This window comes from Pipistrellus kuhlii, unplaced genomic scaffold (assembly GCF_014108245.1).
Source record: "Pipistrellus kuhlii isolate mPipKuh1 unplaced genomic scaffold, mPipKuh1.p scaffold_m20_p_2, whole genome shotgun sequence".
Classification (NCBI taxonomy): domain Eukaryota; kingdom Metazoa; phylum Chordata; class Mammalia; order Chiroptera; family Vespertilionidae; genus Pipistrellus; species Pipistrellus kuhlii.
In genome coordinates this window covers 112,862,923-112,881,995 of record NW_023425515.1, presented here as the reverse complement: position 1 = coordinate 112,881,995, position 19,073 = coordinate 112,862,923, and the positions used below count along the sequence as shown (strand labels likewise).

Here is a 19,073-nt window from a genome sequence, read left to right as displayed (position 1 = left end):
TTTGCAAACTACTGTTGCCAAAAGAAAGAACAGTTGTGAGGCGCACTGTTGGCAGCCAGCTGGTTGACCTGGCAGAAAACCTCACACTCACCAGCTGACTTGAAACCCCATTACCCACCCACTCCCCAAAGATATCTTGAAAAGATCCTGGAAAATAAGCTAGATCAGTATCTAGAATCAAGGCCTTTTGTTCACAGCCCTCATGATGGATTGCCCAGTCCCCAGAAGACAAAATAGTGAACCCCAAGAGAAAGAGACTATAGAAGAGGGGGAAGGCAGCAAGTAGAGATATCAAACGAAGCCAAAGAGTGTGAAGCACCTGAGACCAGCAGGCTGGCAGACATGGAGGCCGGAAAGGAATTGCCAGATTCACCAGAATCCCCAGTGGGCTTCCCAGCCTGGCACAGACCAGGAGAGTGAAAACGATAGATGACACTGTCCAGATGATATCTGAGACTGCCGCAGACATGCAGCACAGCAAACACCCATCTCCCGCTTGGAGCCGACAGCTACGGAGCAGACCCACTGCTTGGTGCATGTGTTTGGGAAGTCCAGCTTAAAGGCCGAGTACAGATGTGAGAGCAGATGTTGGTGGGCAGTACGTAGGGAGGAGGCGGATGGGGCTCCTGGCCTTTCCCTTGTGGTGGACTGGTCTTGCCATCGCAGACACCTGCAAAAACAGGTGCTTTCTTCCTCCAGGAGACTGTTTTCAAAACAGACACGTATTTCCCTGCCATGTTTCACTCCGAAAACGGGCAATTCTGTGAATTCTGTTAACTCCTTTATCCCATGCAGGATGTTCTCTAGTGGGCTTCTCCTGCTGGTGGTGGTTGAAGTGGAGAAATGTGAATTCCCTGGGAGCACTCTGTGGAAGACGGGGGGCAGCAGAGGCAAAGCAATCTCTCCCTTCGACCTCCTGAAAGATTTACAAGAGGAAAGGCCTGCTGGGAGTCACACCAGAAGCCACAGTTTTTTGTCTCTGCAGCAGCTGCCTTGGTCAGGAAGGCCCAGCAACATCTGGCCCCACCGCGGCCTGGAAAGGAAGCCACGCTGGTTGGCCCATCTCTCAGGGTAGCAGGCCACCTTCCTGGAATCCCCTTCTCCAAGAGCAGCCTCCTCTTCTGCATGTCCACTCGGATACATGAGAAAGAATGAGCCAAATACGGCCTCACATGAGGAATTTCTCACACCAGCTTGAGAGGGTCTTTGAAGATAGTGAGATGCAAACAGGATCCTTTGTAGGAATACTTTCTGGTGGGGGGTGTCTGGCCTTTTGCACAGCGGAGGCCAGAGGTATCTGTAATGAGCTCTTTGCCTTAGGACTGCTGGAAGGAGCAGAGCAAATTGGAAAGTACCGGGCTGGGAGGTGGGGGGTGGGGTAGGAAGACCAAGAAGAAAACCGGATATACTTGTATCTTATTGTAAAATAGAAAAGGTTTAACATTCATATTTAACTTGAAGTCATCACATTGAAAGAAAAGAAAGTTGAAAGGAACTTTGGAAAAAAAAAATTGGGTGACACTGCTAAAACCAAAATCTAAGACATGTTTTCTCAATTTAAAAAAAAAAAAATTCCAATGTGTACTGGGGCGTGGAAAGGATGTTGAATAAATCAAGTGAAATTTTAATTTTAAAAGCAATCAACATTTCAAGAGCTGCCTTCATGTCTGAGGTCCCAGCACCATTAATGAGCCTGGCTGCGCTCATTAATGAACAGAAGCAGCCTCGTGCCCAGAGGAAAACCGAGATTTTCCTTCCATTCGGCAGGGGAAAGACCCCTTTCTTCTTCTTCTTTTACAAACCCCAACCCCGACTGTTTCTAGTGGTAAACACAGGAACACCCATGCTGTGCAACGCTTCCAAGAAACACCAGGATGACAAGAGGCAAAATGTCACATCACACTGGGTGGTGGATCCTCAAGTTCCACGTCCAAGACGCTGGTGAGGGAAATGGCTGATGAAGTCAGAATGTACGCTGCAGACACTTCCTTCCGACGGGGACTTGGGGAAGCTGCACAAACTCTTTCTGGCCACTGAAGATGGCATTTTTAAACAGTCCCCTGGGAGAAGGAAAGCATCTTCCAGAAGTATTTTACGTGCTTTCGGAAGGTCCTAACCTAGGTCCTGACAACCTGCTTCCTACAACTGCATGCAACCCATCTCGGAGCGCTATTAGGAACCAGATCAAATGCTCCTCATTTAGTCCCAGCCAGTCTGCCGAGCAGCAGCCATCCTGCTGCACAGAGGAGTAACTGCAGAGGAAAGGGATGAAGCTTGTCCAATGTCACAGAGTCGTAACAAGGGAAGCAGGTTCTCGGACTGGAAAGCCCACAGTCCTCTTCAACTTCCTGCTGCTGCATTCTTGCATGGTTTAAACAGCTGAACGAAACCCAGACCTTGCAGCCTTGGCTGTAGAGTGAGATGCATCTGCGTTGGAATTGAACAGTCACTCACTCTCTGAGGCACCACACCTGTGCCCCCTCCATCAGGTCCTGATGCGTGGACTTCCGTGCCACTTCCTAACAAAGCACCGCATGGAAGGACGTCTCTGAAGAGCCAGGGAATGGATGCGCACGCAGAGGGAGCTGCTTCCTCTCGCGTGACCCTTCGAACTTCCCCGCTGAGGGCAGGATGGGGTTGGCCCCATTACCTCCTGGGGTGAACACATGGCCCCAGACAGGCTTTCTGCTGGCGCCACCACGAAAGAGATGATCTTGGAACTACTGGCTGCCTTTCTTACCACCACGGAGAGAGAGCCTCTCGGAGAATGCTGCCAACACAGCAGAGACAGAGAGATTCTTTTGAGCCCCTGGAGGCAGCCATGCCCGAGGCTAGAAGCCCTGAACGTCCGAGTTAAATGAACCAATCAACTCTGGCGCATGGGGCAGCTGAGGGCACTGCCAAATACAAGTCTATCTTATACAAATGTATGAAGCTTGTTTCTATCCCACAACCTCTCAGGTTTAATGCAACTGGGAGAAAACCTGGGATCTTTCTGTGAGTGAAAAAGGAGCTGGAGAAATCTTACCAAACAGAAGGATGCTTCTCTGGACAAACACACACCCGAATGCCTGCTGGCTGCAGACTCCATCTTTGGGAATAAGTGTTCCCCTCTGTGGCCCTGCATCGTCGGCGACAATGAGAGGCACCTGCAGGCCTTTGTATTTGCCGCGCAGAAGCAGAGCAGATATGAAACGATCGCACGGCCTTGCTCTCACTGAGGCCCGAGGGCCAACAGAGAACGAGACTCCACCCTCACCTACCTGAAGCGCTGGAGGCCCGGGACACGTCCTGGGCCTGGGTGGAGCGGTTGCGACTCTGCTGGCGACGCCGACCGCTGGCTGACCTCGTGGTGCGCACGTGGACCTCGCTCACTTTGAAGAAGGCCACCATGAAGGGCTGCTTGTCGTACGGGCCGTCTCTGCCCACCAGGCCCGCAGCTCGGGGGTTGATGCTGAGTCCTTGAATGCAAACCAAAGCACGCCCCTCTTTATTCCATGTAAACTTACTCCTGCAGCTGCATGACGGGTCCTTCCCGGCCTCCCGGGACTGATCACAAAGAATGCGGGTGAGGGGAAAGCATGGTACTCTCGGATCTCTGGTGGCACCCTCGGATGGACAACATCAACACCCTCCTTCCAGCCCTAGCTGGCATTGCTCAGTGGTTAGAGCATCAGCCCTCACACCAAAGGGTTGTGGTTTAATTCCCGGTCAAGGGCACAAACCTGGGCTACAGCTTCAATCCCTAGCCCAGGTCAGGGTGTGTGTATATCGATCGATCTGTCTCTCTCACATCTCGGTCTCATTTCTGCTAGTCCTTTTCCTTCATATTCATTCTTTCTTTTTGATCATATTCATCCCAGCCAGTGAGGTGACTCAACCCACGGAGCATGCCCACTCTGAAGGCCGTTAGGGGCCCTGGATCTGCTGGATTCGGATGCTGCAGGAGAGGGGGTGCTGGGAGGGGTAGACTAAGGTCAGGATTTATCCTATGCTCCCATCTTTCTTCTTCTCCACGCCATCCACCTGCCTTGCCTCTGCGTGCTCGCCTCCCATGTTTCTCTCGGAACCTGGACCACCTGACCGTCTCCGAGTCCTTCCAGGGGAAGGTTTTGCTTTCAACAGCAGTTATGAGGAAACAGTAAAGGAAGTCATTGTGAACTGAGGACTGGGCTGTGAACCACGGCTCTCTCATGACTGCTGGAGAGGAAATGAGTGACAGCGACTGCTGGGCCTGGTCTTGGCAGACTTACCATCCCAAGTCACCACGCTCAGCTGAAGCCCCATGTTGTGCTGTGGGGTCACGACCCACAGATTGCTGGTGGCTGTGATGTCAAACTCCAGCCAGCCTTCTTCTGAGGCCCATACCACGCGGGTGTCCAGCAAGAAGAGGTCGGAGTCTCTGAAAGAAAGAAGAGGTGGTGAAGTGAACAGCAGGCTGTCCCCTCCGCCCACTCTCGCTCTGTCCTGCTGGTGTCACAGTAAAAGATGCCCAAGTCAGGTCAGGTCCCGTGTAGGGCAACGTGTCCAGCGACCCGCTGCAGCTCTGGCGGGCATGGCACACAGAGGGCAGGGCTGACACGCAGGGAGAGGAACGGTGCCAGGGGCTGCACAGAAACGGGCTTTCTCTGACGATGGCAGGGCCCCTCCACTTCACTTACTACCTCGCTATGATGCTTATACAAATCCCTTGTGGAATTAGGATAAATGGTAGATAGGTAGATAGAGTCATACTGTTCCTTATTTTATGGCTAATGAACTGTAGAAAGAAAGAAAGTGGGAGGCCAATGAGGAAAGGGGTTAAGAAAATACTAAATTCAGCCGAAACCGGTTTGGCTCAGTGGTAGAGCGTCGGTCTGCGGACTGAAAGGTCCCAGGTTCGATTCCGGTCAAGGGCATGTACGTTGGTTGCGGCCACATCCCCGGTAGAGGGTGTGCAAGAGGCAGCTGGTCGATGTTTCTCTCTCATCAACGTTTCTAGCTCTCTATCTCTCTCCCTTCCTCCCTGTAAAAAAATCAATAAAATATATTAAAAAAAATAAAATACTAAATTTGAGATCAATATGAGCTTTCACAAAGTTGTGTTTTGCACATTTTCTCTTTAACATTAACATGTGACAATCTTCATGTTGAAATAAGGAGAAACAAGAAGCCACTTAATATTCCTGAGTAATCGCTGGTTCTTTTCTTTTAATTAAAGTATCTGAGTGGCCTATGGTGAGTGTCAGGTCCTCTCACCTGGACTGTGTGCCGTGGGTGTGTGTTGAGTGATTTTAAAGTTTATCCCAGAGCAGCTGTGGGCCAGCCTGGGATTCTCTGAGGCAAACTTGTCAAGTCCATTCCTTCCATTGGGCTCCACGGGGAATATTTTTATATTTTTTACAGTTTTCAACCAACATAATCCTAGGGGTTGTGGGAAGATGGAGGGGGGGCTTCTCCCTGCTCGCCCACACATGCTGGGAGAGCGGTGCCAGGGCATGGCCCCTTCCTGTGTGCGGACACTGAGCCTGAGCCTGGAGGCCCGAGATGGGGAAGAGGCGTGTTTCGGTCATGGAACGATATAAATTCCCTGGTGCTGGCGATACTTTCCAAAATACCTTAGAGGATAGAAAATTACTGGAATTAAGTACTATAAATTTAAGATTATCATGTCAATACTAATGAAGTACATTTAAATCAGTGATAAAGCATTTCCATATACTTTACTTTCCTCAGTCGTTAGGACAATCCCAAAAGCTCTGGAGAACATTGCTATCCCATTTTACAGCTGGGGAAAGTGAGCCTTAGATATGAGGTGAGGATCATGAGGCCAACATCAAAAACTGATAAGCGAAAGAACTAGCCAATGACAAGAACGTGCACTCAGTTTCCCATCATGACATCCTGCCTTCTGAGGTTACGCAAGACAACCTGGGACAAGTGAACACAATCTATCGCTATTCTTTCGAATATCTGTGAGGCCCGTGAAACATCCGAGTTAACAGTTTTAGATTTCTCAGAGGGGAAACAATTTTTCCTGTTTACATGGCTTAGAGTTAGAAGAAAACTCTTCTGTCATCCTCTTCAAGCTTAAAACAGTAGGTAGAGCTAAAAGCAGTTTACTCAGCTGCTGAACGGAGTCTGCAGGGGGCACAACCAGGCCTGCCATCTTTAAAGCGCTCTCCTACCCGCATGTGTCTCACCCCCTGTTGACAAGTCACCCCACCTTCCCTGTTGCTGAGGTTACAGTGAGCAGGGAGATGGCGTGTCCATGGAAAACAGCAAGAGGGGATAGCAAGTCCAAAGCTTTGAAGTTCAGATGCAAGAAGACATAAATCCTGCTCTGGAAGGTCTGAGACCTTGTCCAGCAATAACAGCCCTATGGACAGTCTATGGGAGGGGCAGCCTGGGCCAGAGGAAGCACCCCCGAACGAAGATGCTGTGGGAATTTCGGGCGTGAGGCTGCCCCCGAGGCAAAGAGGATCAGCGCATGGGCTATTGCCACAGATCGCTTGTTGCTATTGACAGAGCTTCAATGATACACACCGTGTTTAAGGTCTTGTAACAAAGACGGAGAAATATACAAGAGAAAGTGGGGGGTGGGATAGAAGGCCAGCTTCCAAAAACAGGTGAGAGAAAGCAGAGAAAAGCACAAAGAGAAGGGCATGGGTTAAAGAGGGCGAACATGAGCCAAAAGCTAAACGTGGGAAGCGTGCTGCTAAGAAGAAGGATAACAATCACGATGTGTAAGCAATGAAAGGCAGGATGAGTGGGGGAGAGTGGGCGTGGAGAGCCCCAGTGTCTATCTTTTCTCTGCTCCTAAGCTCAGGGCCCAGAATTCCTGTTTGTGCCACTCCCCTGGCCGCACAGTAAGGACAATGCCAACCTCACTGCGTAAGAGCCCTGTGGGGTGCAGGGGTTCAGGACCCGGTCCCGCACTGAGGGCAGGAAGAAAACCTGCTCACCTGCAGGCAGACAGTTTCAGATTTAGAGGATGAAATCCTGGGCACTGAGGTCCTGAGGAAGGGAGTGAGGTAGAGGCTGGGCTTAAGATAACTGGACTAAGTGGAGAGAGAAACAATAGATATTTACTGTGCTTTCTATGCACACGTCTGCGCCAAGAGCCTCTCAGTTCCTGGGAAGCCTGGAGAGGCGGGTCCTGTGGCTGCAGGCTCAGAGCCTAGAGAGGGTAAGTGTATCAAGGTCACAGGTGGTAAGTGGGCTGGCCAGAACCGAAAGTCAGAGCCCGGACTCTTAGCCACCACATTTCTCAAAAGCAGTCAAGAAAAGTCCAAGGCACAGGTTGAAATGACTGAGCAAAGGCTCAGAGTAAGGTAAGGGATCACAATCTACTGCACGTAAATGCCAAAGTCAGGTGGATACAGAAAACACATGAGTGTACTCAGGGCTGGCACAGGATCCGAAATCATGAGCAGGCTCTCCTATCAGGGTACAGAGAGGAAGGGGAGGGGAGAGAGTGTGTGAGAGGGATCCGAGAGGGACCGCCCAGCCTTGCCCTATCCCTGCTCCTAGGCAGGACACTCTCCGTCGTCGTCGAGACTGAGCCCAACCCTGACACGCAGTCACACAGCCATGGTGAGGAACTCTCAGAATCACAGCTCTCAGAAACAACTGTGCTGGCTCACCCTCAATGCTTCCAATAGCTCAGGTATTTAAGAGACACAATTTATGGCAAGCCAATGAAACGGTTCTGGTCTGACCCACACCTATTTACTTTTCTTCAGTGACACATGGCTTTCTTAGTCTACCACTTCTGTAAAAGTGTAGCGTCGAGCAATATGCCCCTGATTGCCTGTTTGAAAAACAAGGATGCCCCTCTACATCTCGCTGCAGCAGGGTTGAGGTCTGTCATTCCCATCTAAAATAGGAGTTGTCTCCCAACAGAGCCCTAGGGTCTGGCCGATCTGACCTGACCACAGCGGGATTATGTGGACCCTCCCACTGAAATGATAGACACTCAATTGAGAATACGATAAAAGGAAATGCTGAAACAAGATAGAGATACAATTTTGAATGAATTTATTGCCTATTTTGTTCTCAAGCAACTCATAGACCCATGTTTCATGATGAATATGCATTCTATATTCAAGGATACAGCATTATTATTCTCAATGTGATCCCAACTTAAGGACATGAGTTTCCTCATATTGTGATCATCCTGGACAAATGAAACTCTCAACAATTAATAAGCCTAACAAGAGAATTCTAGAAATTTAAAAATTCATCCCAGTGCTAGAGGTGCCTGACCAGCAAGCCACTCTTAAGACTTTCAGAATTAGTGTTTGTGGACAAGGTCAACCATGTGTGGTCCATCCTATTGCACAGCCTCCAGGGTACCTGTCCTTGTCAGTGATATTCCTTCAGGCCGAGGAGCATACAGCACTAGGGGCAAACACAGTGGGTTTCTCTCCTTTGCCCTTGAAGAAGGTCGGGAGGCATCTCAGTTCCTGATTTTGACCTTTCCTGACGAATGTTACCCATCAAAGTCACACTGCCCTGGATAAAGCACAACTATGCTTACTACTAACCATTTCAGTAGGAAAATGTTCTTCATAAATGGAATTTATAGGTTTGAAGCAAGCAAATTTTTGAAATATTTGATGAGTATGTGGTTTGTTCCTTTACTTCTTCATAGTCCTTTGCCATATATGGGTCTGGACTTAATGGTAAATTAAGATATAAAACAACATTCATACATTGGTGAATCAACTTTATGCAATAATGAAAATTCAATTTTCGAATTGGATGAAAGTCAAAGGAGTCAATCATTTTAGAAAATTAGATAGTAAAACAAAGATTTGTATTTTTTAATATATAATATGCATAGGATTATGTTTAAAATTTTACCACTAAAAAGACAGAAAAGAAGTAGGATTTGGAAAGATAACACTACAAATCAGGATAAACTATTACTACTACTACTACACACACACAGATTTGAGTAACATAGGTGAATAGACATTATCTATAATAATCTATAATAAAAGCATAATATGCTAATTAGACCGGACAGCTGAATGACCTTTTGGATGTCCTTCTGGATGAAGCCGGGGCTGTGATGAATTTCATGCATTGGGCTTCAAGTTACTATATAATTAGATAAGTTCTCATTGATTTTATGCCACTTGATATTACCCAAATTTCATTTCAAGAGCTAGCATGGCATGAAAAGAAGGTTCAAATATCAAAGGGACATTTTATCTTCAACAAAGCAAAAAAAAAATAAAAAAAAAAAAAAAATCACTTGCTGTCAGAATATTAACATAGCAAACCCTTACATGGTGTTTGCTACATTACTGTACTAAGTGTTCTCACATACGGTAACTCCTCACAACCACCATAAGAGGTAAATCATATTAGCAGCACCACAGGTTGGCAGATAAGGAAACTGAGGAACGGAGTGGTTAAGTAGTTCACTCATAGTCACAAAACCAGTAAGTACAGAGCTGGGATTTGAAACCAATCAATTTGGCTGAAATGTTACATATGTTCTTAGCTGTCATAGCAGCCATTCCCCAGTTTAGCCCTCATTGGAACCCCCTGGAAGCCTGTCAACACAGAGACTGCTAGACCCACCCCAGAGTTCCTGGGGTGGCGGACTTGAGAATTTGCATTTCTCACAGGTTCCCAGGTGATGCTGATGTTGCTGGTCTGAGGACCACATTTTGCAAGCCTCTGACCTACAGTACACCCCTTCTCTCTTATACTTGTGTAGTATTATTTTTACATGCTTTTTAGACTTAAGGTTCAAAGCTATCTGCTCTTGAGATTCTTTTCTCCTCTCCTTCAACAGTGCAAAGTAAATGTGGACTGCTCTTCAAGTAACTATCTGATTGTCATATGGACTGACCTTACACTCAGGGAGTTATCAACATAGACTAATCATTGGAATCACAGGTAAGACCTAGTTTAAGGCAGCAGTATCATGATGAGGCTTGAGTCTATGTATCTAAGACAGGAAGAGAGCAGAAGGTAGAAGATTATTTTATACTAGGGGTCCAGTGCACAAATTCACACACCTTGAAAGGAACTGTGGGCAGTGAGGCTGTGGTAGGCACAGGGGAGGGTCTCAACCCATCCTCCATGCCTCCACCCAGACAATCCCACCTCAGCCCCCAGGCCCCTGTCTGCCAGCAGCCCTGGACCTGCTGATGGAGCAGAGAATTGGGGCCGGCACCAGCAATGGGTGTGAGCAGGGCTGTCACTGGCAGCAATTGCGAGAGGCAGCTGCCAGCCCTGATTTCCCCTCAGGAGCAGGAGGAAGTGGAAAAGCTCTGACGCCACTTGCATCTGCTGATGGTGCCAAGTGATTGGGGTCAGCACTGGGTGCTGGCAGTGTGTGCGAGTGGTGGCTCCAGCGCCAGCAGCAGGTGCAAGCGCCAGGTGGGACCACAGTGTGTGAGAGCAAAGAATTTTCAGTAACCACCAGAAGCTCGCCCCGATGTCAGCAATCAGCACCCTGCCTGGTCTGGTGACCCCACTCACCTGCTCCACCATCCTGCTGTGGCTAATGCCTGCCATGTTCCACACACGCCCCCTGCTCGTCAACACATGTCATAGAGACCGGTTGTTTGGTTGTTCTGCTGTTTGGTCTATTTGCATATTAGCTTTTTATTATATAGGATAAATTCATGGCTACCTAACCTGTCTTCTTTGGCCACATAAACAAATGATGTTCCCAAAGACTGCGGTACACTTCAACATGCCCTGCTGACTACACACAGTTTAAACAAAGAGTTCTGCACCTTTTATACAAATCTTGTATGTTTTAGTTCTCATCACAATTTTGCATTTCCATATCCTTGTCCAATATGGGGAAATAAAGCAGTAATAATACTGTTAATTTGTGATTTTTTAAAAAGATGTTTCACAAAATAAGCTTAACTACCATGGCCTGCCTCCCACAGCCCTTGACCATCCTGGCAAGAAGGTGCTTACAATCAAAGCAATCCATTCCTGGGAGTGAATAATACAGAAGGCATAGTTTCCAGAAATAAAAACCTATTTCCTTTTCTCTTTCATGTTTACCAAGTGGATAAGCAGTTCCCAAACAAGAGTTTCCTCTGCCCACCACACCCTGACGTCTCCTCGCCCCCCAATTTAGCATTCTTTTGAGTATATGCAATTCTTTATGACAACTTTAATTCCTCTCTGTAGCATACTTGTCTGTGCCTTTACAAAGAACAGAACATACATAAGCTGAGGAACAAGGTTTGGCAGCTTCTTAAGCCTTTACTTGTTTAAATTCAGGCAGTCCATTCTAAGTATAAATAATATGTACTTCATTAAAAGGTAAAGCTAACTAGTTACATAACCCAAGCTGTGGGTCAGTTGTATTCTCCCTTTTTCAGGGGCAAAGGAACAAATACTGAAAAGTTCAATGCTTGCCTGAGGCCCACACTGAGTGTGCCAGAGATTATCAAGGCAGCTGTAAGATTTCAAGAATCCCTGAGGATCATACCTATGAAAGCCAGGTACAGAAAGAGAAACAGGTGTGGCTGCACACAGTGATAAAAGGCTTTGATTTTCTCCTACTCAACCACAATGGTGTTCTCCTATCCTGGCTTTCTCAAATTTGCCCTTCTCTTCAAAACAGAAAACAGTCTCAGATATCTCACTCTTATCTCAGTGATGATAAAAGTACACCCACTTCACTTCAGCAAGGTAGCAATGAACATCCACCAGAATTCATAGAGCAATCAGTCTATAAAAAAATGCTTTTCCAAGGGAACTATCCTCTGAGATCCTGGAACCAGATCAACTACTGGGTTCAGGTCTTGTTTTCAGAACTACACTATTTGGTTAATGAATCAAATATCAACATTTGTGAGGATTCATTATAAAGAATTCCAAGTAAAAATAGGATACTTCAGAGATGTATGCTTCTGGCTATGATGTATCAAACTAACATTCCCACTGAGAATAAGTTTTAAAAAATAAACCTGTTTGACGTTATCTTAGAGCAACTAACACAGTCAATACTTGATGAGTCAAGATCTTTGAAAGAAGGGAAATGCATGAAGGTAAGCCGTGTATTTGCTGTTGCCTTTTCATCCCAAAGCACTTGTTAATTCCTTGCAGGAGGCATAGATGGCAAACATAAAGGGACAGCAGCCTAGCGTTTGGAGCAATGTCACTGGCTGGGGACCATTGGAGTGTAAGGCAGCTAGGACTTGAAGGCTAAGGTCCCAAAGGAAAGGAGCTGCATAGAAGTGAGCTCATAAATGTGATCTCATAGAATTTTGGGTTCACTTCCTCTAGGACCTTGGCTCTTCAAGTTCTGGCTGAGTTGAACTCCAGTATTTTGCCAAATATTAGGCTGTGTATGCATGCAGTAAGAAGCTGAGAAAACAAGCAAAAAAAAAAAATTGCTTAGAGCATAAAAAGCAAAGCAGACTTTTTGGCAGAATTACAATGCCGGGGAGTTAAACATTAGAGTTCAGAGCCCACCAAGGAAGAGGGGCCTTGGTAAACAGCCTTGACCTTCAGCTGAGACCTCTCCAGGGCTAACTTCTAGGAGAAAGAGAAAACCTTAATACATCCTGAAACCCAGCCTCAACTTCAACAAAAAGAACAAACTAATCTGCTTGCATTGTGTCTACTTTCTGGAAGAAAATAAAATCCAGTCTGGAAGGTAACAGTATCTAGGACTATTTTTTATAAATAATGTCAGTAATTTAGTTTTAAAAATTATCAGATTTCTAGGAAATAAAACCAAATGAGGAAAAATCAAGGGAACAAACAGATAATAGAAATAGAGCCATAGGTGATCCAAATAATAGAGTTAATCAGACATAATTTTTGAATCTGCCTTATAAAAAGAGGATAATAAATTACAAGTTGGGTCTGTTTCAGGGATGTGAATTTGGTTAAACACCTGAAAGCCTTTAATGAAATATACCACATTAACACTAGCAAGGAGAAAAATAATATCATCATCTCCAAAATTTCAGGAAAATTTTTTGATAAAATTTTACACTAATTTCTAATTTTAAAGAAACCTCTTAACTAGGAAAAGAGAAGAATTTCCTCAATCTAATAAAGAATACCTAGAAGAATGTTTATAGAAAACATCATCCTTGATGATAAATTATTAAATCTTCCCTTCTCCACCCTAAGATTAGAAATCTAACAGGGATTTCCAATCTGAGGTTAGAAATCTCACAGAAATTTGAGTGGAATTCAGCATTGTACTGGATGTCCAGCTAACACAACAAAACAAGAAAAAACTACAAGAAATACAAAGGAAGAAATAAAACTGATACTTATAGATGACATGATTATCTCATATAATAAAAGCTTAATATGCAAAGTGCCTGACCCTTCATTCGACTATTTGACCAGTCACTATGATGCACACAGACCACTAGGGGACAGATGCTCTGACTTGTAGGTTAATTTGCTGCTGGGGTGTGGCTGATGGGGACTGACAGAGATGGGCCGGACATGCCCTGGAGCCCTCTTGCAGTCCCTCCCTGGCCCCCATCTTGCATCAGTGGGGTCCATTGGGCTGAGCTGTGCTCTCTTGCAATCCAGGACCCCTTTGGGGGAAGTCAGAGAGCCGGTTTAGGCCTGATCCCTGCAGGCCAGGCCAATGGACCTTACCAGTGCATGAATCAATGAACCAGGCCTCTAGTATTTATAGAATTTCTAAACTATTGCTCAGAAAAATTATTAGAATTTATATGTGAATTTGCAAGGTTGCTGAATAAAAGAACAATATACAAATTCAATTGTATTTCTAAATGTGAGCAAAAAATAATTAGACTGTGAACTTTTAAAAAGCTAATAATACCATTTATAATATCATATAAAACTTACATACTTAGAGTAATTTTAACAAAAAATACTCAAGAAACAAACAAACAAAAAAAACCACACCAAATATTGATAAGTTAAAGACAGTCTAAGTAAATACCATATTCTTGGATTAGAACACTCAATATGGTACAAGTCAATTTCTCCCAAATTAATTTCTGAATTTGATGAAATTCCAATCAGAAGCCCATCAATTTTATTTTCTGGAAATTGAAATGCCTATTTTACAATTTATATGGAAATAGAGGTCTATAAATAGCCAAAAAAATCTCAAGGAATAAAATTGGCGAACGTACATACCAAACATCAAGCTTTCTTTAAAAACTAAAAGAACTAAGAGTACAGTATTGGTAGAAGAGAAAAATTAACCAAAGAAACAGAATAAAGATCCCAGAAATAGTCCCACATGTATGTGATCACCTGATTCAGGACAAAGATATCACTGAAAACAAAAAGTATTTTCAATAAATGTGACTAGGTCAATTAGGTTCTTCTATTCTTATACAGGTGGTACATCTAATCAACTTCAATACCTCAGATATGATTTCAAATATCTGCTATGTAGTTTAGTTCACTCTGCTGAGCTAAGCACTCCCATATTCCATTGCCTCCTGGGCATCCCTACCATGACTCAACCATGTCCAAACCAGACCTCATCCCCATTCCTCTTCCTGACTTATTCTTGTGGTCCCTAGCTCTGTGAGTGGTTCAGAGCAGCATATCAATCTAACCGTTTGAGAAAATGCACATTTTCTCTCCTCGGACAATTATATTCTCTCTGGAAAATGGGTCAGAATTGGTTAATTTTGTCAGATATTTAGTTTAGGTAATAACTCAGTCTGGGCTTTTGTCCAGGACCCTGGGCTGGCTCTGGGCTGTCCTAAGAAAATCTTTCTCAGTTTGAAAACCAGCTCTCCAGCAGCACTGCCTTGTTTCCTAGACCCACAGATGCATTTCTTCATATCCCAAGGACTCTGAAATTAAGATAAAATATGCAGGTCTAGCAAAGTAGGTTTTCAGTTTTTCGTATGGAAAATAAAACAATAATTAATAAATAATAATACAAGAATCAACTCTGTGTTTCACATACTCACAACTGTAAACTTCTTTTGCCCCACGCTGTAGGAACCAAAGTTTAAAAAGTATATATGTAAAAAAAACACACTCTTCCTATTTGTAAACAGAGGAGTAAGTTGTGATACTACTTATACCAGAAATATTGAATTTTAAAGTTGGTAAGTATTTCTTACTTTAAATGAACCATAGATAGAACATGAAAAAGAAAAGTTATCAGCTCTAACCAGCTTGGCTCAGTGGATACATCATCAGCCCAAGGACTGAAGGGTCCTAGGTTAGATTCCAGTCAAGGACAGATACCTTGGTTACAACCCCAGTTGGGGCATATGCGGGAGGCAGCCGATCAATGTATCTCTCTCACATCGATGTTTCTCTCTCTCTCTGTCTCTCCCCTCCTCCCCCACCACTTTGTTTAAAAATCAATGGAAAAATATCAGAGGGTGAGGAGTAACAAAAAAAAGAAAGTGAAGTTATCAATATACACAAAAGCTAGACTATCACTGCTAAGCTAGACAATCACCAAAGTAAACAGAACAGAACATGGCATTTCAAAACTAGCAGAGGCAAATAAGGCCAATCCATGGACCCATAGGGCCCTCTTTCAGACACTGGACGTGATCCTTTGTTAAAATTTCTGGCTGGCTCTCAGGAGATGCTCTTTCACTTCTAAATACACAAAACCAATTAAAACCAGTAAATGTATGTCTCTTAGCCAAATAAGAAATGTACACAAACGTGATATTCTTTAAAGGTCTCAGAATTGTTGTATGAATCTAAAGGTGCCATAGAAGTAAAGATCATGATACATCTTATGACAAGCAACATGCTACCATGATGCTACTATACCTGAGTAGGAAAGGTCAACATTATTCAGAGTATCTAGGTATGAAGTCAGCTTAGTGTGTTGAGATGCAGAAGACAATGGTGAAATAAATGGACAAATGTATAATACTGTGAATAGGTACAAATACTTTTGTATACATTTATTCAAGTCTTTCTTCCTCTTCATACCCCTCCTCTAGAAAAGCTGCTAATAGATCAATGCTTGGTTAATAGATCAACAAAGGTTTGCAAAGGTTTTTCAAGGAAGGCCTTGAAAGTCAATGAATTCTAAGACACATTTTCACCTTCAAGAGAACTGTGTCGCTTGCTATCCAAACAGAAGCATCCTTGGATGTTCCCACCAAGACTAAGAAGATGCAGATGTGGAGCATGCCCGTAGGAGACTGCTTATCGCTCTCTGGCATTTTACCTTTTTCCTGACACTGTCCTCACATCATCAGACTAACTTTGGGAAGCATAGAAGACAAATTTAGGCTAATTTGGACTTGGCAAAATTCCTATGTACCACGTTTCATTCTCTAATAGGTAATATGCCTGTCCTGCTTAACTGATGGGCTCATGGCTAAATCCTAATGAGGGAATATATGAGAAGGTCTTTTCCAAACTCTAACTACTATGTGTCAATTTTACCAGTGTCATCATAAAAGTATAATGACTTATAACACCAGATGTTAACACCAAACTCATCTTAAAGTATAAACACCATACATACATAGCACAGGGCACATTTAAAAAGCCAAGTACAAAGGCACCCTGGACTCCTCTGGTTTAGCTGTCACACTCCTGGGGGGCTAATCCCACTCTGCTCTATGGGTTGCTCAGACACTTTCAGGACCAAGATTCCATCTCAGAGCTTATTCTCAGGTTTTGAATAAAGGATCACGTTTCCCTATTCTTACTCAAAGCACCATCTAGTCAAATAGTCCCTTTTTTAACTTACCTGGTCTAATGATTTCTCATCAGTCTGAGGAATATGTTTCTGAAGCGATCACAGCAATGATCTAGCTTCCAAGAATCTTCCCTAACCCTCCCTGGGTCGGGCCTCCTAGCTGCCCTTTATACCAGGAAGCCCAGCACATGGCTTATTCTGCCTCAACTGAGAATATGAGGGCATTGAACCACCTGCCCCCCACCCCCTTTTTTTTTCTTGCAAGGAGGCCAACTATTTTGCAACACACACATTTGTTAAAGTTAATCCATCAAATACTACAAATTTCACTGGACACAGATTAGACAAATAAGTTTCTTTACAAGCCTGGAGAATTGTTTTCAGCCAAGACACCCCAGTCACACACTTAACTCTGAGGCCCCTGCAAGAACATGAGGGACAGCAGGAGGCCTGGCCCCTGGCCCACCCACAAGAAAAGAAAATATCCTCCTGGCCAACCGGAACCCTTCAAAGGCATGAAATTCCCCCAATTTTCCCAGTATTTTCCCTTTTCCTATACATAAATATTAAACGCACCCAGTCACAAAATATCTCCATCCTAGAAGGCGGAGAAACTGCAGCTCCACTTTGACAGAGTCATCAAAGGTTGAGACAGTCGGAGATTTTGTTTTCCAACCTCACTGCTGGCCCCGAGGAGGTATGACACCACCAGCTGAAGCTCAAGGCAGCTGCTCATTTTTGGCTGAAGTTCAACATAAACCTTACAAATGGTCTGCTAGCTCTCTTTTTAAAAATAATAATGAAAAAGAATGTTATAGTCACAAAGCTCACAATCTAGTGTTTTCACTATAAAGCTTTTCCTGTAGGCCAGAGAAAGCCATGTATTCTGACAAAGTTCTGAGCCAAAAAGATACCAAGAGGTTATTTCCACCAGAAAAATATAATGGGACAGATAATGAGGCGGATTGAAAATCAATGTTTCAAGCAGTTCCAAAGACTCACTGAACACCAAATCTCCCTGAAATATCAAAAGATGAAAATCTAGCAACAAATACAATAGTTTACTTTTCAAAAGAGGCCCTTACTAGTTAGGTCATTGAGTATGCTTTTATTTAGGAGTGAAAATAAGCCATCAAAAAACTTCCCATTCATTCTGAAATTTTGGTTAGTTTTAAAGATACCACAGTGGCTATATTTTACTTATTATTTAACCATCCCAGCAAGAATTCACATACAACCATCAGTGTGTATGTTCTACTAGGGGTGTCGAACTCAATCAGAGAAGGGGCCAAAATCTAAAATCCACACGATGATGGTCCTCCAAACCTGGCGAGTGTCTTTCCTTTTTCCTTATTTATTTTCATCCTTAGAGATTTGACTATGCATTAGGGTCAAATGTTGAATGGTGTTCTCAAAACTAAGATAAACCTTTTATGGGGCAAGTTAACATTTGTTATTATTTTGGTGTGTGTATTTGTGATAGATCCACACACAGATTTATAATTTTAGAATAAATTAAGGTATTTTCCTAAACTTTTGGACATTTTTAGGAAGTCAATAGAGCTCCAAGAACTAGAGCAAGAATGTGCACTTGGTTTATAAAGCCAAAGCTGCAAGTCCCTTATGGAGCCTGTACATGTGGGGTTCCCTAACCATCTGCATTCTCTTCTTCCACTTTTATTTTCGTATCTGATTGCCAGGCTGTCACATGCTGGTCCCACCTCATGCACAGTGAGAAGTCTATAGCATTGCTAACCTACTGTGCACCAGCACTCCACCCTCCCCAAACTGCTAAACTGCCCCCTAAATACGAAGCAAAATTCAAGGTCGTTGACTTATTTTCTGTGTGCTATAGGTTTGAACTAACTGCTGAAATACTTTACTCTTCAGACCTTCCTCTAAATATCATGCCATGGAAGTCTTTTTATTTTTTATTTTCATTTTATTGCTAGGAAGGCAGTTATTTTATAGAATGACTTGGCCTAATTTCAGGAAATCACAGTAATGCAGACACAGGGGGGAAAAGCCCATGGTCTCCTATATCTAAATAATACATTTCACACACACTCATTTACTGAAAGACCTATCATGCATATGTATAATATAGGTGTATGCACAAAGAAAATATGTAGCCTTTTTTCCACTTGAATTAGTATCATTTGTAAGCATCCTTACATAATTTTCATGTGTGAATTTATTTTAGCCATCCTCTTCCATCATTCAAAGTAGGGACTAAACAATAGTGGGAAACATTTTATCCCCAAATAGTCATATATTTTCCAATCACAAAGGATGCTTAGTAAATACCATCTAGTGGCTTACTTGAGGAAAAAAAATCATTTGGAAATTCTTCAACTCAACAGCAAAAAACCTTCCTGCTGGCTAAACGTTGCCATTTAGGACACGCCCCTCATCATGCCCATGGACAAGCCCTGAACTCGGATGG

General features: G+C 43.9%; 1 protein-coding gene across 1 annotated transcript in view; it reads right to left on the bottom strand.

Moving 5' to 3' along the window:
- Positions 1-19,073, bottom strand: part of BMP6 (bone morphogenetic protein 6) — a 146,768-nt gene that overhangs the window by 6,940 nt on the left and 120,755 nt on the right. The window contains exons 3-4 of the mRNA XM_036444058.2: positions 4,254-4,402; positions 3,264-3,461 (exon numbers count right to left, since the gene is read on the bottom strand). Of these exons, the coding sequence (XP_036299951.1) occupies positions 3,264-3,461; positions 4,254-4,402 (347 nt within the window). The remainder of the gene's footprint in view (positions 1-3,263; positions 3,462-4,253; positions 4,403-19,073) is intronic.